This window comes from Calonectris borealis, chromosome 4 (genome assembly GCF_964195595.1).
Source record: "Calonectris borealis chromosome 4, bCalBor7.hap1.2, whole genome shotgun sequence".
In the NCBI taxonomy this organism is placed as follows: Eukaryota; Metazoa; Chordata; class Aves; order Procellariiformes; family Procellariidae; genus Calonectris; species Calonectris borealis.
In genome coordinates, this window is record NC_134315.1 from 67773174 (window position 1) to 67796663 (window position 23490).

General features: G+C 36.9%; 1 protein-coding gene across 1 annotated transcript in view; it reads right to left on the reverse strand.

Moving 5' to 3' along the window:
• Positions 1-23490, reverse strand: part of DCLK2 (doublecortin like kinase 2) — an 88100-nt gene that overhangs the window by 24075 nt on the left and 40535 nt on the right. Inside the window, exons 3-8 of the mRNA XM_075149995.1 lie at positions 21299-21401; positions 18778-18879; positions 14525-14619; positions 6030-6102; positions 4953-5061; positions 1075-1132 (exon numbers count right to left, since the gene is read on the reverse strand). Coding sequence (XP_075006096.1) covers positions 1075-1132; positions 4953-5061; positions 6030-6102; positions 14525-14619; positions 18778-18879; positions 21299-21401 — 540 coding nt within the window. The remainder of the gene's footprint in view (positions 1-1074; positions 1133-4952; positions 5062-6029; positions 6103-14524; positions 14620-18777; positions 18880-21298; positions 21402-23490) is intronic.

A 23490-nucleotide genomic window follows, 5' to 3' on the forward strand; every position in this document is an offset into this window, starting at 1 on the left:
CCTACAAGGTCACATTCAGCATTTGGAGCTCTGAATTACACTTTAGAGCAGTTACTCTATGTAATTGACAAAAAGGCTAGGCTACCTTTGAATTAAAACCCTGACTTGGTTGCAAAGTTACCTCCAGAATAATTTCAGTGCAATCATTTACATAAAAAAATAAGGTGTTTGCATCAAAAAAGTCCATCTTTTCAGTCACCCTTGAGGGAATGGCATATTTCCCACTCTCAAAGAAACTTTAATCCAGAATTTAATTGCTAATTAATACTGTGCCCTCAGTGTTCTTTTCGCTAACTCTAAACTATGATCCGTTTGATTCATAAGTTCCTCAAGAGCACTTTATTTTTATGGTATTGCAGAGCAGTGAAAATAGAAGTATTTTATTTGTTGTTATCTATTCCAACACTTAGCCTACATTCTTGGCTGTAGGTTGGGGTTTTTTTCTTCCTTTTTCAAAATCTCTGTACTTGGGAGGAAGGTGAAGAGAGGTCTGCAACACACTCAGATATTTGCTTCGATTACGTAACATGCTGTTCTGCTGGAAACACAATTTTTCACCTTTTTTTTTTTTTTGAACTTGAATTAAAAAGAAAGTTTACTTAACTCTCTTGTTAAGAGATCTTTGTTATACGGATGGTGAAACTACATAAACAGAAAGAAACGGTTTCGAAAATTTCTTTCCAAATCTATGTTCTGCATATAAAAGGAGCATGTACGAGGCAGAGAGCGATGGGAATTATATAAATACACATATAGCTGCAAATTTCCTCTCTCGTATTTTACAGATCAAAATCTTTCTAATATATTTTGGCCATTTCTCTTCTGATTTAATTTTGGACACATATTAGCATTTTCCTTGTTAGTCCAATAAAATGGATGACAATTTACTCTATTATCTAGTAGACTAACACTCACTACTTTTATTATTCGCTTCTTGGATACATTATCATCCTGTTGAACAGATATTCTGAAAATAATCAGAAAACCCAAACACACCCACCATTTATGACTAATGAGCAGCTGCTAGTGCTGTTTCTGCTATTTTTCTTATACATGGAAATTGTTGTACGCTACCTTTCCACAGCATTTAGCCTTGTCTATGATCTTCAGTGCAAACTCCTTTCCTGTGGATCTAGCAAGAAAAATATGAGAACCATTAATTAGAAACTGGTCAAATTGTGCATTATCTATAAGAATATACATCATCGTAAGAGAATGCCTTGACTCATGGAGGTTGCTGACAGAAAATTCACAGAACGGACTTGATTTTGGTTTTTGTTTTCTCAGCAGCATTTGCGCCTGCTGTTTCCCTGACTACCACAACCTAGCTCACTTTGTGTATTAATCCCAGGCTCCAGCAGCAATTCATTCTTCTGTGACCTGGCACAAGTCTCTGTCACTTCTTTAATGCAACATGCAAAATTTGTCTTAAGCCTTCCACTTAGCTTTGTTCAACGGGTAGGCTTTAAAGATAAAATCATACACATTTATGTGTAAGTGAGCAGAAGAAAGATTGATACCCTAGTGGAAACATTCAATAGCATTCAGCAGAACTAAAAACCCATAGTTCATTACAGAGTAGTCTAAAATCCCACAGAATTTATTATGCACTAATTTTGACCTTTTGTATTTCATTCTTTCTTTATTTTTTTAAGTATTCTATGGAATTCTATAGCAGTCATCTAAGGTCCTATGACATTTAAGAGGGTGGTTATATACAAAGTAAAACGGATTACTGTTTTCAGTAAATACTCTCACAGAAAGGAGCTCTTGTTTGCCTTTTGTCCCTTTAAGCAATAAAAGTCTTCTCCGTTCCTCCAGAAGGGGAGAAAATGAGAGAAAAAAGTAACACAAATGAATTATCTTTTTTTTTTTTTAAACAAAGACGACATTATTACTTATATTAATGATGAATTAAAAATCACAAGAAAATGCCATAAGACCCTGTTGCTACTATTTTCTGTTGTGTCAGTAACTACAGACTCCAGTGTGCATCAGAACACCACTGCATGTATGGTAAAAAACACTGGAGGCAGTTACAAAAGCAAAAGTCAGGCATGTTTTTAAACTTCCAGGTTAATTTTCACTATACTTTTGGCATTAGATACAACTAATCAAAATTAGTACCTTACAAAAAAGGAACTCAATTAATGTCTCATAGTCAATTTATCCATTATTGAAAAAATGTAGTAGAGAATCTCTGCTCTGAAAGTGCAGCTGTATTTGTGAGGTTGTCATAGTTACAACCTGATCTGGTCTTTAGGTGTTATCTAAACGGTATCTGTGAAATGCCATCCTCTTATATTATAGACCTGATGTAAAATCTACTATGAATACAGTGTGTAATTCAGAATCACAATTTATGCGTTACACTAAATTAAGTGCATGATCTGAAAGCCTGCAAACAACTGATCAGCAAAATCCACTTAGGAAACCTTCGGCACTTATGCTGTGTAGAAAGAGGAGTTAACGTTCACAAAGCCAATTCATCAACCAACTTCAAATCCCTCTTGCAAATGTCCTTTACTATAGCACCCAAGAAAAAACCCTGGATATCATCCACATAATTTGTGTGCTAATACCACTGCCTATCATACAGCAGTATTGTCTGACAGGTTTCTGGTATTATTCTGTCTATCTGTCAGTGTCCATCTGTTGACTCATGTCTTTATATACAGACATATAGGCACCCTTTACAAAAGAGACCATCTTATTCTTTTTGTAGAACAGCTGGTATAATAGCATCCTGGCTCCACAATTAAGGCTTCTAAGCACAACACTATTAGAAATGAAGTATGATAATTAATAGGAATTAGAAGACACGCATTTATAGTTGGCATTTCCTCTCTCATTGTTGCTAACAATTAGCAACTATTGCTGTATATTTATTTTATATAGAATTCATTTAATAATGCTTTACTAAATATAAAGATTGGATCACATACAAAACTAGATTTTTAAGTTTAATTTTGCCCTTTTTTTTTTTTTAAATAATTGGAAGGTTGTTTTTCTAGTCCAGTCCCCTCATTCCAAAAAGCACAGATGATGTTTTGACACCCAAGTGACTTAGCAGCCCTTGTCCCATTTTCAGTGGAACTTAAGTGATTTCCAAAATGCACAGTCGATATTCCTGAAAATAATAAATTATGTTATCTTATGCTTTTAACCTGTTATCTTTCATGAATGTTGTTCACCCTATAGATAACAAAGGATGTCTGGCCAGTTTCAGGATGCATGGGAAAACACTGTAAAGCATCATTCATTTAGTTTCACTCAAGCCTCTTATGTGTAGCTTCTTGCAAAATGAAATGGACAGAAATCCAGCTGCAACACAGCTGGCTGTATTGCCTTCTTACAGTTTTTGTAACAGACCTGCAGTGTTTAAAGCAGTAGGGACATGACGACACACTGATCTGCTAATGCTTGTCAGGAACTAGAGTTTGTTGGTAGCAACCATTCAAAAAGAAAAAAAAAAATCAAGACCTTGGAATCTAGATATTAACACTGACCAGAAGCATTATCTTGAACCTGGCCATGCAACAGGAACTTTTTTGGAGCAGTAATTGTAGCATACTCAGCTCACAGTTAGCCATTTTTTTCTTTATCAGCACTGTACTCAGCTAGTATCTCTAGGAGCTGCCACCTCAGTCTTTGTTCCTTAGTCTATAAACCTTGCATGCTTGTACATCACCTTCTCAAAAAAGTATTAAAAATAACAATTGTCATTTGCTGCTATAAACCAGAAGGGCGTATTAGACATTGTGTTACATACCACCTGCCAATATTATTCTCAGTAATGGAGAGAAATAATCCAGATACAGTATCAAACAATTCTCTTGAGAAAAAACAATAGTGGCTGCAGAAAGTTATGGATTGTAAGATCCATTCACCTATGTTTCAGTAGAGAAGGCCCCAGGTTCAGCCTCGGTACCCAACCCTTTTGGCCCATTTGGATGACTCAGCAAAAGTATCTATCTATACATCTAAGATCTGCTAAGACTGGAATGAGATGTTTCCATTCATAATTATCTTTCTTTTCATGTAAAGAAAACCAGCAGATGAGGATCAAATAATAGAAACTGTTTCTGTAACTTGTATGGTTTTTACAGACATTTGCTGAATTTGCCCAGTATTTGCGTACAAGTTGGAGATTCCTCGTAATATTTAAGAAGCTGACAAGACTTTCAGACTGCTGAAGATAGCAGAAGGTGGTTCTAAAAAATACACTGAGAAAGTGACAGTCAAATCATCTGTTATGTTTGCACTAGCAGCAAAGTGTAACACAAAGCTTGCAGAGGAAGAGCAGTAACACAGCACAGGTCTGTAAAGGTATCCTGTCTACCCCATGGGAAACCAGGCACAAGAATATTTCAGGGTCTGGAACATTGAAGGGCTGATTTGAAAAGTCTCTGGCTACTCACCGCACAACCTCACAGAAGAAGCAAGCAAACGGGAGTCAGTAGCACAGGCTAATTACTACCAACTGCATGCCTTTAAGAATATTTTGCCCACAGTATACTGAAAGCTGTGAAAAATCGTTTAAGCAGCAGGCAGTAGGGATACTACAGCAGCAGAATTGCTAAGGCAGAAGGGGGGTCTCTGAAAGACTGTTTAGATGCCACATACAATTTCCCGCCATCAACAACAGTCTGTTGTGTGATGGGATTTCTTGAAGATCTGTGGGGTTTCCTTAAGAGCCTCCATTAGAAGGTGATACCTCCTTTAGTTTTTGGGATAAAAAGCCATGTTCCTCTGCTGCTGTCATATCCCTTTGCTGGAATAATACATAGGAAGCTCTGTGTGTTTTGCTATGTCTAGTTCTCCTGAAGTGTCACCATGTCTTTGCAACTGCTCTTTGCTTTCATCTCATCACATTTTCTATGAAATTATGCTAATGCATAGGGCTTTATCCAGTAAAATAAACAGCTGTATTGAACAATTTCCTTGCTCACCGTTCTACGCACTCCTTTACAACAGCAAAATTGCCATCACCAATCACTTTCCCCACTTTATACTTCTCAAGAATGGTAGATGACCCTGAGCACTTGTTTCCATTCACACCTGCAAAAAAGCAAGGTCAATAATGCAAGCTGAAAAGAAGCGTCAGCAGGATGTTATATATCCCCAATGGGTTCCACAGATACAGAACAGTCACAAATGCAAAACGAAACGTAAAAGTAAGCTTTTTTCTTCACAGCTTATTCCTTTGTTTTTATCTCAAATATAAGAAAGAACAAGATAAGACTAATGAGAGTTGTTTAACCTTTTAACACACAAATCATATTACCATGTTTTTCTGTGGACATATTCTAAAAATAATGAATGCAGTTATAAGTCCTTGGTCTAAATATTTTCTGAACTCAAAACACTTTTTTTAAGTATCTTTTTGCATATTCAAAGCAAAAATGCAAATAAGATTCATCTACAATGCATGTAAAAGAACCAAAAGTTTTATCTGCTGAATTCTTCAAGTTCCTTTAGCTGCTGCTGAAACATCCAAAATGCAAATAAGTTTGACAGCTGCTTATTTCAGTATTTTTAATTTAAAAAAATTACTCTAAATGAAATTTAAAAAAACCTCAAAACAAACAACATTGCTTTAAAGAGATAAGAAATGAAAGGTTAAGTTTAGCTAAGGTCAGTTGATGGGCCTAGTAGTTCTACCTGAAGCACAATGTGCTGTTTTGAGGGTGGCTCCACTTTCAATCCAGCCATAAATGCATTCCTGGTGATAGTCTGCAGGTCATGTTCAAAATCACTCAAATTCCTAATAGTAACTATTGAAGAGCAGGATCCACTAATATATGCTATCACTTGACAAAAAAAGAACAAAATTTATTTCCAAGCTTTACTGCCTTGATGTAGAAAATGTGATAACAACTTTTCCAAGATAAGGTTGTTGATAAGGTATCAAATATCCCAGAACAAAAAATGATTTGAAGTCATCAGAAACCATCTAAAAGTGCTAAACCAACCGTCACCTACAACAAAATTTTTGCAAGGATTGTTAGCAGTTATCGGTGTCCTACCTTCGGGACTCTGGCAATGGAGTGATTCTGGTACACCATTCACATTGGAAGAAGATCCACCATGTGGAGGGATCTATGGAAGTACATAAGAACTTATTATTTCTGATGGTAATCACAAGAAGGAGCCAGACAAAAAACCCACAAAGTTAAAAAAAAACACCCTAAAAACACCTATACAAAATCAGTTTACTTTTCTACTCCCATCTTATTTTAATTCTTGCTTTCTCACAGTTCATCATCATAATACATCATTGTCACTTCCACCAATTTAAGATCCAGCCTGATATTTCTATTTAGATAAGTAGTTGAACAGATTTCAGTAAACAGCAAAGAAAATTCCCTCCAGCTGCACCAAGCCCTACCTAAACACTATAGAGCCAGTGTGTGCGGAGGCAATGTTCCCTCCTCATGCTATGCAACAAGATTGTTACAGTACACTCTGCGTACATTTTCATGTAAGCCAGAGACAGCCACCTCCAGACAACTATCCAGTGGCCAGCGCAGCAAGCACGTGCTCTCATGCTGTAGTTTAACACATCTCTTCATAGCTGGCACTGTCTGCGGTTTCCCTAACTGAGCTCTGTCAATATATGCTCTCTTTAGATTAGCACTGAAGCATGCTAGGAAGGTAATGTAGAAATGCTTGCATAGCCCTACTAGTTTTCATTTAAATAAGAGAATTTTGGCATAGGTGGCCTGGTACACCTACAATAGTCAGATTTGCTTGGTAATCTAGCGGTCTATATTTTAGGTTATTATGGATGTGAAGATTTATGACATCTACAAGCATTTCAAGTTAGCTGTCTGATATGTATCCAGACATAAATCCAGTTTTAGTAACCGTGACTGTGTTTAACTGTGTAAAAAACAAATATCTAAATGATTTTGAAGGATGAAGGCTGAAGAAAACTACTTTTCCTGCACTAAAAACCTAATTGGTACTCGATCTGAATCTTCACAATTCTACTTAAAGTAATCCTGTCATATTGCCCAGGGACATACACAACAATCAATTTTTATTTTAAAAAGGGGTGGAGGCACAGGAATGAATGCCATAAATAGTAAAATGTACCGGATGTGTTCTATGCACCACTGTTTTATAAGCTCTCCCATTACACTTAATTATAGGGATGCTCCATGAAATCAAAATATATTTTAGATTATTCCCCCTCCTCTACGTAGCATTTCTTGCTGTTCTGTGAAGTTCCATATCTTGTTTTCTTCATGGGCTATTATAGTAGTTCTCACCACTCACCACATAAAGGATTAAAACGCTTCTCTGCCTTAAGCTCACTGTCTGTTGAAAAGGTTTTGCATGACACCAGGAATGCAAATGCAGCATTTTCCATTTTAGCTGACATTGTCTGGTTACACTGCTGAATATTTTAAATCATTAACACTATTGTCAATGAAAGAACTGAACTGACAGGGATATTGTCTAAAGGGTCATGAAATGCTAATGAACGTTTAAGTTTCTAGTAGCAGCTGAGCTGCCAAATCAGCCAAAGGTACAGTAACTAGAAGCTGTACAACTTAATTTTGCAGAGCCTCTAAAACAATTATGTTTACTAGCATTTGGCATAGAAGTAGCATCAAAGTAGAAGCAGCAACCAGTCAGCTACTACTTTACTCCTTACTAATAACTTAAAACCAGTCTATGGTAATGCTGCTGTCTTTCTGAGTTACCTATTTATTTAACAAGGATGAGGAACAAGGACATTTGGGTGAAATGACATTTGTGCAAAATCATGAGTCAGTCTCTTAACCCAGTCAGTCACCTTTTCTTGAAGCATGAAGCAGAGATAACAGAACAGATCACTGCCAAAAATATTAGTAATCTATTTTGAGTTTTCAATGAGTGACAATATATGGGAATATCTAGCCCATATTTCCAACTTCCTTCATCCTTGTAATCAGGTCAGAGCATGACTGGGCACATTCCTTCCTACTACAGTATTTACAAGAAGAAAGCAAACAGTAACAGGAAAAAAAGCTAAAAGGAATACGAAAAGGAAAAAAATCTAACGCTGCTGTTGTGGCTGAGGTGCTAGATCAGAATCTGAAATGGCAGGTTTAAACTTAGCTCTGCCACTAATTTCCCTCATGGCTCTCGACATAAGGCCGAACTCACTCAACAACAGAGATTGCCTGTAATTCGGGTGCTGTAGGTCTGTGCCTCAGTTCCTCAGCAGCACAATCAGTCTAGTCTTTCCCTACCGTGTCAGAGCACAATAGAAATAAAATCTTAAGATGCCTGCGAGGTGCTTGACTAGCCAGAAAAGGTGGGGAGGAGGTAGGAATTGACACTAAGTGACACAGAATAAAGTGATTTTTATTATTAAAGTAATTTTCTAATCATTTAACTACCCAGTGACATGTAATATTTAGAATATCTTGTACTGTTGATATCCCAACAGCTGCAGGTATTTTGAAGGTGAAGAAAAGATTTTGGATGCACAAGTAGACTTGACTGGTTCACTAGCCATTCCTGAAGTAGCAAGGAGAAGAAAAAAGGATGCACGTTGCTTTGCATACTACACTAGTGAATATGGATGGCATCTACAATCGCACCACAGATTAGGTTTTGCAACAATTCCTCTTCCTGTATTCTAGTCCACACAGTACTACTGTCCTCTTCCAATACTGCTCCCCTTCCACATGATAAATTCAGAGTGCACAGATCTTAAATCTGCCCTCTCACGTACATATGCAAGACCTAGAAAACTCAGACCTGAGGCAGAATTTGATTCTTTGTTTTTAAAAGCTCACAGAGTAATTCAGAGCAGCAATGGTCATCCAATCCTTCGAAAACAATTGCCTCAGAATGTGGATGCTACTGGCCAAGAACATCTTACGCTGACAGTCACTCCTATTGCATTTAAACATCACGCAATACAGAATATAACAATTATTGCTTTTACTTCCCTCAAGTTGTCTCCCTACAGGTAATTTGTGTTTCAACAGCACATCCAGAGCCAAATGCACAATGCAACATAGTTGTTAGAGTTATTGAGAATATCTTGATGAACACACAGTTCTCAAAACTAGTTGCATATAATTTTACAGACTAATTAAAGATGCTGTAAAAAGTTACAAAAGTTACTGGGCTGAAAAAAACCTGCCCAACTGTTTTGTTTTCTTCACATGCTGAACTATTTTCTGTGGAAAAACCATTTTTCCAGGTTCACAAAAATATCTAAACACATTTCTCATGAGAGTGTGAGGAAGGATCCACAGATACAAACCCATATTCTCTTGAAGTGGACTGGTACATTAGTTGACAAACCTTTGTACTCAGGATTAGATTAACTGCCCATGACACAAATGTTTGTGGAAATGCTTTGGACTTCTTTTCATACTGAAGGAAATACCTTACTTCTTGGCAGCTACATGGGATGGTGCCTTCTAGAGCACCCACCTAAAGGTGTCTATCCTTCTTGCTTGTCTGGATAGAAATGAAGAACTTCTGCCATCAGGTTGCTAGGCATACAAATGTCCTGTGTACATTGTCCTGTACACCTATGTGCAAGGGCTTCTTTGACCCCAGTCAGACCTCCTGTGGTTGCTCAACACCTTCACAGTATGTCTAAGATGACTAAATGTGCTGCCCTTGTCCTCCAGCACATTCATAATGTGCTAAAGAGACTCTGAACTGTATGGTACACATGTACACGTATGGACAAACCCCACACCCTTGTGTCTGGAAAATTCCAGACAGAAATATGGGACCTCTACGCAAACATTAGTGTTACTATTTTGATCCTGTAATATCCTCAAAGTGCATCTAGCCGAATTGAGAAAAAGTATGTCTAATATCGTTAACTTTTCCTTGAGTTCTGATCTGGCATTGCTGTGGTAATCTTTCATCTGAAAAAGAAGAGAATGTGAACTCTCATCCCTTCACAAAAACTCCTTGATATTCTCAAAGAAGCTTTCTGTGTCTTTATGAAAACATTCAAATTGCCGACGAATCTAACTGTAGACTGAATATTTTAGTGAAAATGTGAATTAACTGTTTGCAGAAGTATCCTCTGAAAATTGGGGACGCTTTTATAGTGTCACTGTAATTCATCCTGAAAGGCTGCAGTAAGAAAGGGCTAAAAGATATTCGAAACATAAATGAAATGTTACTTATATAATCAGTCTTTCCAGTGAGGTGTTGCTAGTATTTATTATTATAATGCTTAATATTAACATAATCTGTAAGACAGAAACTTCGTATTTTTTAAGCAATACTTAAACACTGCTAATAATCCAACTATACTGAGGAGTTACTTGTAATAATGTAACAGCCAATTAAAATATAGTGATTTTGCTAGCATTAATTTGAGCATACATGGTATGGCATATATATAATGTTACACAGTTTGTTACACTGCTCCGGAAGAACCACATAAAGATTTACCCTTTTTCTAAAGAGATTTTGAGTTGCATCACATTATGTAAAGCTTTTAGCAAACTGATGACAATGGTGAATGGACTTAACAGTAAGTGCAATACATCAGTTTCCCTACCAGCACAGATTAGTCAACTCTTTTTATCCACTGTACGAGCAAGAAAGATGCTGAATTGTAAATTCAACAAAGGCAGCAGTTAAAGAATTCCTCTAAGAACTGCTACTGCACCTGTGTCACTAGGTTGGATAATTGCATATAAATATTCTTAACATGTAACTGCTAACAGAAGCACATGTGTACAAAACTGAAGAGATTAAAACCTTGATGAAGATAGGCACTAATCCTTCAAATCACTTAAGCACATGTTTAACTTTAAGTACATTAACATCCTCATTGAAGTAAAAGGGACTACTCACTAGCTTAAAATTAAGCAAGTGCTTAAGTTATTTGTTGGATCAGGTTTTAATGCCCTTTCACTTTGGTCATTTGGTCAATCAGTTGAAAAAGTAATACTGAGACAAATTCAAACACAATGCTATTTAGCATAATTGGGATTCTAAGAAAGGCCTCAACTGTAAAGCTTCTTTATTTGTGCCATTTTATTTTCTTTTTAAAAAGATTACAAGACTTTGTGGTACTTACTTTCAAGAGGGGACAATAAAACACATCCAAGTAAGCATAGAGAAGTCACGATACCATTTTCCAAAATCTCATATTTAATCTAGTCTCTGGATGATTTTTATGGTACAAAGTGTGCTTAGTAAAAGATGTACTAGAGGACCTAAGAGCCAAAGATACAGCATTGCGTATCTGGGTATCTACAAAGGCACACTTAGAACCAAAGAAAAATGTTAAACTTTTCAATTGCCACCTGCCTACAGAAGAGCAAAAAGTCAGTTGCCCTGTGCCACCTAATGCACTATTACCATTATTTGTTAATCCATGCACTAGTTTTAATATCTACGGAAAAGTTAATAGAAAATTAAGAAACTTAGCACATTTGCTCAAAAAAGAATATCGTACAGAGTACACATTTAATTCACACCCCGTACTTGTTAACTTTTATATGTAAATCTTTACCTTGAAACAAACCCGCTGCAAAGAGAAATGCTTAGCAACAAGCTAAAATTGTGACGGTAAAAATAAACAATTTTAATAAGAATACATAGTAGCATGCAATTGTGTGCATGGTATACATATTTTCACTTACTGGAATAAAGGCATTTATTTGGGGTTGTGGGGAAATTCTGTAGTGTTTACTATTCTTGAGCCATAGCATAAATTTCTTACTTCAATTTAATCTCAGACTCCAGTACAATTTTTTTTAAACACTTCTGCAAGACTGGGATGTTGGACAGCACACTGGCTTACTTTGTGTACTGAACAATTAATAGCACAAGGGCACTCCGGTTGGAAGAGCTAAAAAGGACAGAAGCAAAGCCCTCCTCTTAAAAGATAAGCTGTTCACAAGGAGCCTTTCCTGCAAGGAGTTTTCTGTGCCTGAGCGTACCACTTCTTACAAAGTATCGTGAAGCAGAAGGAATCCTTGGGGACTGAAGAGACTTCACTTTAAAGGAAAAGTAGCATTTGGAGAATATGATGTAAGACTCAAGTCTGAAACTGAAAAAAAATTGCTGTTGCAATCAGTACCTTTTGCAAATTTACTACCTTGATGACTAGCATTATCACTTAAGCTTTACGTTGATCATCAAACTTCAAAAAGCTTAGCCAGGTTCCAATCTATAGTCAAATATTTAATTTTGCTCTGGCTTTCCAAACAACACAGTTTTTAAAGGACAGTTCGTGTGCAGCTGCTCCGATGGTCTGCACTTTACAGGAAATAGAAAAATCAACCCTGATTTGTTCCTTTTTCCTGCTGCTCCGAGCTCATAGAAAACCATTCTTAAGTGCTGCTATTTCCTGCTCTACAAAAATAAACATAGATGATTTCTACACAACAAATCAGCCAAAATATTGCATTTCCCAAGCCAGAAAACTCAGAAATATACTTTATTCTTTCACTGTCTACCATGGTATTTATAACTACATTTTCATTCAGCTGTAGTCATGGCACCTTCTTTATACAAGTGCAGGAAGCCAGACTACTTGTCTGTGCAGTGATGCAGTCTTGGCAACAAGGAATTATTTAACAATAGGGAAAAGCAATAATCTCAAAATTATAAAATTGGTTCCTGCTTCCCCTCTGTTTTCCTCATCGGACTGGCCAAGATCAATCCTACAAAAATAATAATGGGTTTCTTAAAAGAATCTGGTTTTGCATAAAACCATAACTCCCTGTTACTGGTTTTATGTTGATATTTCACCAAAACAGTCATTACTACTAGAACATAATCAAGAAACAAGGGTCACTGCACAGCGCACTTGATCCTTTTGGAATTTATCCTGAGACTCACCAGCTAACTTTCCCTATCTTTAGTCTCAGGAGCACAGCTGGGATCCTCCTACTGAACAGATGCACCCTAATGGGATAAAACAAGGAGGTACTCACTACTTCAGTAACAGGTCTGAGATGATTCATTTGTTTTTCTGTTTTCTTTGGTCATATAGGGATGAATTATTTGACACAAAAATCTATTAGTATCCAGCATCAATTAAATTCCAAAATGAAAAAGTACAACAGCTTGTTTCGGTGAAATTGACAGTGAAGGGGAAAGAGGACATGTCCACTTCACTGAAAATTGCTTGTGACTATCAGAATTATCGCTGTCTTAATGGAGCTTTAATCGGCTAAAAGCAGACAGGACAGCGTGGGAAAAAAATGAACCAAATTATCTAGTTTCTAAACTTGTAATTTCATTAAAGAAAGAAAAAAGAGCATTTGTTAAATATAGTGCAGACCAGACTTGAGAGCCTCAAGTCCAATGATTTTGGTGTCCTCTACTGTAAGTTCTATAGCAGAGCTGTCCAGACAAATTTTAAGACACACAGTTCTAAATTTTCAATGCCAGAACTATTACTGCTCTTGAAAATGCTTTATAGGGGAAAGGCCAATCTATGTTGCTTTGTATAAAAAGAACCTATGAGATGGTACAGCTCAGCAACATAAAGGCAGAGATCAACACTAAATTGCCTCAATGAGGCAAACAACTAAAAATATATTAGAATTAAACAAATAAATCAAAACCTTTTCTCAGAATTATCACAGAAGCCTGGCAGAAACCAGTGCCATACTCCTTGCAAAACAGACAAAGACTTGGTAACAATTAGCATGTCAAAACCCAAATCTAAATACTATTCACATCACGTCCTTTAGCCAGTCTCTTTATTGAGAAAACAGTTTTCCACAGAATTATGCTGCCTCTTCACAACTGTTGTGTTCACCAATGGGAGCTATTACATGATCAGAATAATCAGTGCAAACCATCCAGTGTGCTTCCAGAAAGGCTGCAGTTGATGATTTAATAAGAAAATTCTCCTTGAAAGGACAGTGCACAAATACAGCAGTAAGATGCTCAACTGCGCTCCAGACTGTTCCTTTTATTTTACTGAGTGAAAGGCACAGAGCAGCCTCTGAGATCTATAAATGCTACCAATTTTTAAGTGGAAGAGGAAGAGAATTCTCTTGGTGCAACACAGAGAAAAATCTGCCAAACATCAGGCTGCTCCCAAAAGAACCCCTCACGTGCTTTCAGGCAGGAGATTGCATTAAGGGGTGAAATTGTGTGCCACAGATGAAGAAGAACGCTTCAGACAAAATTTTGGGCAATGCTACAAGACTATAAGGTATCCAAAAGAGGATACTACATTTATATAGGCTGAGGGAATACAAATTACTTGGGGGGGTTCTGCAGTCCACAAAACAATGGAAAATTTGGAGAGCAAATTGGCATATTCAAGCCACCATCACCCTCTGCCTTTCCTAAGCTGAGAGTTCCATTCTGCCAACCAAAGACAAAATACAAAAATCTTACTTCAGATTTCTTCTCCACTTCAACTCAAAAATCATACTAGCAAGGCTGCCTTATAGAATTATAACTCTTTTTTTTTTCCTTTTTCTTTTTTTCTTCTTCAGCATCACTGTAATACATCATTCAATGAATAATGGAATTTAGGGTTTTTGATGGTTCTTGCACTTACCTTGAGACCACGAAAGCTGCCTGGGCTTGTTGGTGAAGAACTGGAGGACTTAGTAGATTTTGGGGTGGATAATTGACTGCTTGGGGTTCCATTAACTAGCCAAAGCAATAAAAGCAAACAAATGAATAAAAGTCAAAACCCCTAACTTGTTTTTAAACATAACATACCTCTCTGACAAGTTATCACTCAAGTCTGCACACAAAGACCAAAACAGACTCCTCAGGAGTCTTTAGGAATAAATTATACGCTTGCAAGCCACACAGCTGCACCCCCAAAACTCATGTGGCTGGATATGGGGCCAAGAAGACACACAAATATTGCATCGTGATTCCAGAGATTAAAAAGGCCTATTCTGTTCTTTGCCAGTGCAAGAGCTTTGGGCAAATAATAGCCACAGCCTTTTAAAATTATACCATTTATTGTGATATCGCACAATAAAATATGGAGAGAGAAAGTGTTCATAAAGACATTTGACCCTCCACCTCTCCTTTTTGGATTAACGCCTTACTTTCTAGGTAGAATGTTTCACAGAACACAAGTTGTTTAGTTTGTTTTTTTTCAAGAAAAACAAACAAACAAACAAACAAGAAGTATGAGCTGTTTGGATGATAAAGAACTTAAGCAGTAGTTCAGAAAAATATTGATTTAGGGGAAAAAAAACCCCAACAAGGTAAAAGCTAGTAGGTTATTTCCGAACTTCCAAGAAGTTAAAGTGTGTGTGAAAACATACAATATCCTCCCTCTTGACTTCCAAGAGCTCATTCATTTTAAGTCCAGTTTTCCAGAGAGGCCTGCTACAACATACGTTATCTCTGGTGACTTGAATATAACTTAGGTCAGTCCTTGTATTTTTCTGAAAAAAACCAATCTGATGAATTTCATTATGCAGACAGAATAGCACACTGTTCATCATAAACAAATATGATGCAACATTATATGATGCGACATTATTTCCTCTCTAGCTGAACCTCATTTTTCCTGGTAGAGGAAAATACTAGGCAGAAATTTTAAGAGCTAAAAAGGTTTCATAGCTGATTCACAGACTAAGAGCTTAGTCTTTTCTACTAAAAGTATTGAGTATGTTTAGGATATTTTAGTCTTGACTTTAACAAGGGCTGCTTGTAAGAACAATAGGTGAATTATTTAAGTGGGTTTTTTAAGAAGCTAAAAGTATTTAGGAGTATACATCCCTCCTGCAGACTTCTTTTCATCACTTTGTTTTAGATAACCTTCTTGAAACCTGGCATATCAATGCATCCTTGTTTTATAAAGAATTTGCAAGTATGACGATGAAGAGGGTTAGTGAATGCTATCTTACTGTTTTCTGCTTCTCGCATACACAATTTGCTCTAACCATTAGAAAAAATACTGAGCTGTAAAGTTCATGACCAAAAATGAGATACTTCAGTAGAAGAATTTGCTTCCAAATGACCCACTATTACTACAGGAGGAAAAAATTTTTGTTTATTCACAAATTCTTTTTGTACAGCTTACAGAAAGGTCACTATTTCCTGAACATGACCATTGAGGCCTAAACTATAAGACATCCTTATCTGTCTCTAAGTCACTACCATCCTTTTAAGCATCGACAGAAACCACTCAACTATATCCATGAAATTGGCTGGTTAACATAATCTTCTTCCCTCTCATAACTGTGTAAGGAAGAACATCCCAGCCTACACTGACAGCACTTTAGCTCTTTGCTAATATCTTAGATATGCTTGGTGGACAAGGGTGGTGTTCTGAGCCAGTGGTGTGACTAGATGATGTCCGGAGGTCTCTTCCAATTTTCGTCCTTCTGTGATTCCATAACACATGGCACATTCTGCTGAGGATCCTATTTAAAAGAGCTGTCTGTAGATACAGCTTTGCCAATGTCTTCTGAGATTCACTGCATGTGAGTTGGTACACAACTGCAACAGCAGTAAAAGCTGGAATTGGCCCTATGTAGATGTAAAAATTTTGCATCTATAGGGAGTCAGCCAACTGCTATTTCAGACAGAGGTACTTTTTTTTTCTTACTCGAAAAACATACAAGTAATCTGTATTCATTTTTGGCACAAACTTGTCCACTGCTATTGATTTGCTGATTATTTCACATATATGCAAAACTTACCTTTCTTATCTATTTTCTAAGTATAAGTTCTTTTGAGGTTTGTTTCGACATGTATAGCAGCCTGAATATACAGAAAAAATATTTCTTATCTGTCGTTCTTTAAGTAGTACATATTAGGCTACAGTTCTTTAGCATATTGGAATGTTGAAACCTGAAAAACCTATGAATACCTTTTAAATTGTTAACTTCTAGTATGGTCCAAAGTCTCAACCTATTTGCTAATCAAAACGCATGTTACTTGTTTTAGAGATACTTTTACTTTGAACTGAAGGTTCAAAGAGATTTCTTGGTGTTTTAGAACTTAGGCTGAAATAACACAAGAAAACAAAGGAAGGTAAGAAACTGCAAATAAAATTAAAAACTATGACACATGTTTTTGCACTGCTTTTTTCAGCAACTCTTACCCCTGTCTTTTTGCGCTGGCTGAAATTTTCTATTATAATATGCTTTAGAATACACACACAAATGTACTGCTCCTCAGAATGCTCCTCTACTTGTAGTCAAATTACACCTTTACAAATGTAACTTTGACACCATTAGCAGATGTCCAACGACTATAAAGCATCATTTATATTATTTCACTCAACCAATCTACTGCAACAAAAAACCTACACTCATTATGTCGTCTTTGGTTCACCGAATGCAAAATGTGTGTTTCAAGCTTGAAAATATTCACAAATACAGCAAAAAGAATACAGATAAATGGAGAGGGAGGAGACACACTAGTGATATACAGCCATAATAGTAATGGCTCACCTGGGGATTTTGCTGAAGAATAAGCACTGGAGTAGTGGCCACCCCTCTTTACTGTACTCATATATTTGACACAAAGGAGAAAGACGTTAAGGAAAGAAGTTATTAAACAGTTCTGAACATGCATGAAAGGAAGAAGGGTAAATAAAGATAAGTAAAGACTACATGAGAAAAAATGGCAAGTAAATAGAAGGATAAATACCAGACACTTTGGATAAATTTTTTAAATCAACCTAACCAAAGAGGGTGTCCAAGCAGAAATAAGTAAGGAAATGACAGCACTGATTTCTAATACTTTGCATAAAATTCACTGTTGATGGATATCCCATGCGATCTCATTGGAGTTAACAAGATTGCATGAAATGTAGATCAGTTGTGAAACTTGCCCTTCATGCTACATTTTCCTATGTTGTTATTGCGATCCTTCTTTGAAGCTTTTCAGTTAAATATTCAACCTTTATAACTGATGATAAATATTCTACTTTGAAAGAACCCAAAGACGTAAAATTACTTTAACCAGCATCAATGAGGCAAAACAAATATTGATATGGAAATGAGAATATGGAACATGTTGCGGTTTTGAATACACGCACAGGAGCTTACATGCATAGTTACATTCAAAACAGAGCATCGTATATTTACGTATTCAATGGTTTGATTTCAGGGCTACTTCTCCACGTCTGAGGGAAAAAATCAATTAAGTTTTACTGTATTTAGAAATTAAACGCAGAGATAAAAAAAGGAAAAAACCAAGCTTCTCCCTTCTATTTATTTGCATAGAAGACTCAATGGTTGGAACATATGGTGTTCAGCCAAACTGCTGGCAAAAACACAATGTGAACCTTTCTTTGAAATTATAGGAAGCACAAGAAGAAAAAAAATTTCTCTGTTAATGGGCAGTAACATTCCAGAACATCTCCTAAAATTACTTGAAACAGCAAAATCCTGTATTTCCAACAATATTTGGCTTATATAGGAGAAACCTTTCAAATTCAGAACACTTAAGGGTATACTCTAGTTCAATGAACAGGAATTTAACCACATAACCAACCTGTAATTAATAGTCTTCAAGAAAATCAAGTGCCATGCTGAAAACATGGCATACAATTAGCACAAATTATTCCAACGTTCATAAACTGAAACTTTTTGTGCCTGTTAATTAAAAAATAGAAACCACATTTCTTCTCAGGATTCAAAAATAAATGCAAATTTTATTATAAATTAATATTAAATCTATGAGACAAACCGAAAAAAACATTTTTTCCCCTCAGGAAACAAAGCATGGCACTTGTATTTCAGACAAAGCCAACAGTTTTTTCACCCCACTAAACAAATTGTAACTTTCATATGTTTTACGTGTTCAGCTCTTTCCTACAAGTAGTACCTGAGGCAGGTGATTTGCTTCGACGTGAAGGTCCTGGACTTTTGGACCCAGTATGCCTCATGCCAGATGATCGGGAATAAGAGGACTTCATAACACGGCATTCTGCAAAGAAAGCAGATAGAATTTTGACAATAGTTCAATGTACAGCCTGTCTCCAAACACTGCTGTTGCTGTTTATTATCCAGAAAATGAACATCAGTATTTTCTAAACATGCTTGCCCAACTGAATGAAACAAATTTATAAGAGCATCTCGGAACTTTAACGTACATACCATACAAACATATTTGAGCTAGTCAAATGCAGTATGTAACATTCTGCATGTAATATTTCTTCATGTCTTAAAGCTGGATTAGTACTATAATTCAAGTTTGTACCTACGCACAGCTGAAAGAGTAAAGAAGCCAGCTGATGCCAAGGTTTTTCTGATCATTCAGTAAATCCTGCATGCTGTAATGGCAGCTTCATATAGGGCAACTGCACAGCAAGCCCCATTTACCTTCTTTTGCAAGAAACTGATATTGTGACCAATTTTTAAAGAGGTGAAAAATGTCTATTTTTTCCAAAAGGCTGAGAAAATACATTACTGCCATTTACCATCAGCTATATATCATTAAATAAAGGACAAGACAACCTAAATGGGAAAGGAATCAATAGGAATACATGCATTGACATTTTGGAAACATTTTAATTCCTACAGTTAGCATCCACTGCAAATCACTCCCTCTGGAATCATAAAAATTCCCCTCCTAATTTTGTCCCTGTTATTCATCACTACGATGTCAATGCCATCATTATGATGCCACGTCACCACCAAAAATAGTAAGCAGAGCTGCATGCCCTGCCAGTCAAGTCATGTTCCACTCTGTACCTAACCTGCTTTTCTGCATTAAGACCTCTAGAGTTATTAGAGGAAGCAGGGACCACCAAAGCTAAAGAGACAAAGGGAAGAAAAACCCTCCATCACTGGGTTCTCAGAAAGGAAATGAGCCCAATCAGTCTGTGCACGGTGTAACGGGAAAAGCAAACTTACGGCCTTAAAATCTGCAAGGGAAATTATGATTTTGCCCAGACTGGGATTTGCAGTGTGAGTTAATATAACCATGCTCTTCCATTCCTGCATAAGAATAAAATTATATCTTAGCTAGTCTAAAACTATGTTAAAAAAATACCCTTCTTATCACCTCCACACTCGCTGAATCAACATAATCAGGCAGTTCTGGAAAAGTAGCATGCTGGCAATAACAACAGAATGGGAGCCAGCTGAATCCTCCATCCATCCAAATGTATGGACCAGTGGTTAGATATATTCCTATACTCCTTGATGTAACTGAAGATTTTGTAATTAAATTATGGCATTTCTAAAAATTAGAAAAACAGTAGTTGCTTTTGCTTTCAGTTACCTGAGAGCAAGGCAAAAAAAGCTCTCTTATTCACAACCTGAAGCTCTCTTCAAATAATCTGATGATTCTTGCCAGGGCAAGTTTTCTCTACCAGAAATTAATTTTTTCATAAAAGAAAATCAGGGTGATTCTACAGCTGAACCAATATAGACAGAAAAAACATGTCTAGTAGGGCCTGTAGTGATAGGACAAGGGGTAATGGTTTTAAACTAAAAGAAGGTAGATTCAGACTAGATATAAGGAAGAAATTTTTTACGATGAGGGTGGTGAAACACCGGAAAAGGTTGCCCAGAGAGGCTGTAGATGCCCCACCCCTAGCAACATTCAAGGTCAGGTTGGATGGGGCTCTGAGCAACCTGATTTAGTTGAAGATGTCCCTGCCCACGGCAGGGGGGTTGGACTAGATGACCTTTAATGGTTCCTTCCAACCTAATCATTCTATGATTCTATGAATATGGAGAAAAAAACAACATATATATGATTTGGTATTCCAAGCCAATTCTAAAACTCCCTGGTAGAGGAGAAAGCTTTTTCCTTGAACTTACATTATAATTTTTCTTTTCACAGAAAAACAACTTTTGTAAACAAGTTAAATTCATGATCTGTCAACAGCAGATAGCATGGGCACAAAGTCCTAGTTTGTCTCACCTCCTTCCCCACCCAACACTCCCTACAACATCACAATATAAACAGGCTCAACACTTGGTCTATAGCAGACAAGACTGGAATGTGTGAATTGTCTAGCAGGACAATTCAAGACCTGAAATGAGCATCGTTACATATGTGGTTTTTAAAAAATGTCATGAAGACAGCAATATGGAGATCATCGTATAGTCACAGATGTCAAAAGTGAACGTTTTTAACAGATTTTAGATCCATTAGATCCATGGCTGAACCTTTTAAAATTCAGTGCTGCTTTCCAAGAAAATAGATCAGGTTTGTTAGTGCATTTTAACAGACTTACAGAATCCAAAGGATGGTTTGGAAAAACATTTTAATCCACAGGAAAATATATTCCAATGTATATTTTCCTAACTCATACAACTCTTGAGGATTGAATGGGGGGAAGAGTTCTCAGTGAAGTTGACTATTTCAGTGGGTTTAGGATGTACAGTCTTACCACTGTGATCCAACACGAAGTCATCCTGAGCATACCGGTATTTCTCAGGACCACATGCAATGAAGACGTCATCATCTCCAAAGAAGTCCTGCAAGCATGTCACCTTGACAGCAAAATATACAAAGCAAAATAAACAAATGCAGTACTTTCAAATGCTAAATCTTCAATTAGTCAGCAACAGTTAATACGTTTGTGTTTTCCTTTTCACAGTGATACCATAATGTTCTTTTATAATGACAGAAACAATCCAGTTCTCAAGTACTTCAGCTTTCCCAGTAGTGCAGGAAACCTCAGGGTCAAGAGTGTAAAATATGACTGCCCCTCACCTCCAAAATCACTTTCTCTTAACACCTGTATTTTTGCCTATAACTAGGCAAGTCATCATTTTGCTGATGACTGAGAAGACCAGCTATAAACACTACTCAAATATCAAAGCTTCTTGTATTCTTACATTAATTGCTTATGGGAAAATCTGTCAAGTTAAAATGATTGCATCTACAAATTTATTTTTTTATGCTCTGAGGCATTTAATTTCCACGTTTTAATGTCCTGTTAAAAAAAAATTAATTCCCCCTTTTATTAAAAGGTATTCCCTATTCAAGAAAAAATAAAAGGGAGTCCCTTCCATGCCTTTACAGCTCTGTCTGTTCTTAATTGCCCAAGTAATGATGTTACAATGTATTTCAAGAAGGATGGGGATATCAGGAAGAAAAATGTTTTAGACATTCTTTAAAAACACAAAACCAAAGACCTTGAAAAAACCTCACTCCTCGAAAGTCAATAAAAGTCAGCTTGTGAAGGAGCAAGTGTCTGCTTTAAAAATAATTAAAACCAAAAATGTCACAATAAGAAATCCCACCAAATTCATTCTAACTCCCCTGTAAGAAAAAAAAGTGTTTGCAGGTACCAAGCTATTTTTTAAATGTAAATGGATCAAAATTTACTATATAATTGTTGCCCTATTCTTTTTAACATTGCACACCCAAATGGGAAAAAAAGCCATGTAGAAGATAAAAAAGTTAGAACCATTTGGTAAAACCATGTAATTAAAGACGTAAAACAAAAACTGCTTTTAGGGAAACTATCTTTTCTCCTTCCCAGATACCTGTCAACACCATTTGCATATTTTACCCACTGTGATAATAGTGAACATTGGCAGGAAGGGGTTTCTACTGCCTGCAGTATTCTGAGAAACACTCAGAATATCAATGACCCTCAGCTCTCTGCAAGAACACCCACACAGGGCATTCACCAGCAGCGCAGTTGTCATGGCAGCTAACCCAGGAATAACAGGCGGTGCCCTTACAGCAAGATCCTCACTACAGTGCCACATGCAGTATCCAGCATTTGTGTCACTGTGTTATGCAGCCAAAGGACTCCAGCCATCACCAAAATCCTCTTATTGTTATCTTACCATTGCAAGGACAATCTGCTCTCACTGACGAGAGACATCTTCAGCTGTACTTGAAACCGCTGCTTCTAGTTAACCGAAGAGGCAGTAATAAATGGATTCAAAAGGCTGTACAAATTTAAGAGAAGTTTTGCTAACATGGGATTTATTCCTCTGTATTTAATAACTCTCTCTCCTAATACGAGGACTCATTATAATTTCCACAGATTTTAGGAGCCCAGCAACCAACCCAAACTCACCACGACAGGAAAAGCTGTGAGAAGGCTTTCAGAACACTTATCCCAGTAGCACTGCTGGACACGGGCAGAGATGATCTGTGCCTCATTAGGCACAAGTTCACACCCAAAGCCCCCCAAACCGGGTGCCATTTCCACAAGCTCTGCCGACCCATCACTGCTCTACTCATGCCCCCAGTGCCCTTGCAGTGCTGTTTCGAGCAGGTTAGAGTTAAATGCTGTGGTTTAGCAGAGCCTAAAATGAATCTTTCTGTTCTGATTCAAAGCCTCCCCCTCACCCCTTAACCCATCCAGTCTAACATCTGAGCTGAGAGTAGGAGAGGAGAGAATGACAGGTCTTATGTCAGACGCTGGGAAATACACAGGGATATAACTGCGTGTGGCATCATCCTTTTGCTGTTCACAGAGCAATTCTACAGAAGAAGGGTCAGATCTGTGCACAAAAGATGACAGGAGTACCCTTAGAAATGCACCTTAAAATCTTTTGTAAATGGCTATTGGAGAGGGAAATAAAGAACTTTTAAAAAGGTATTAATTTCCATAGG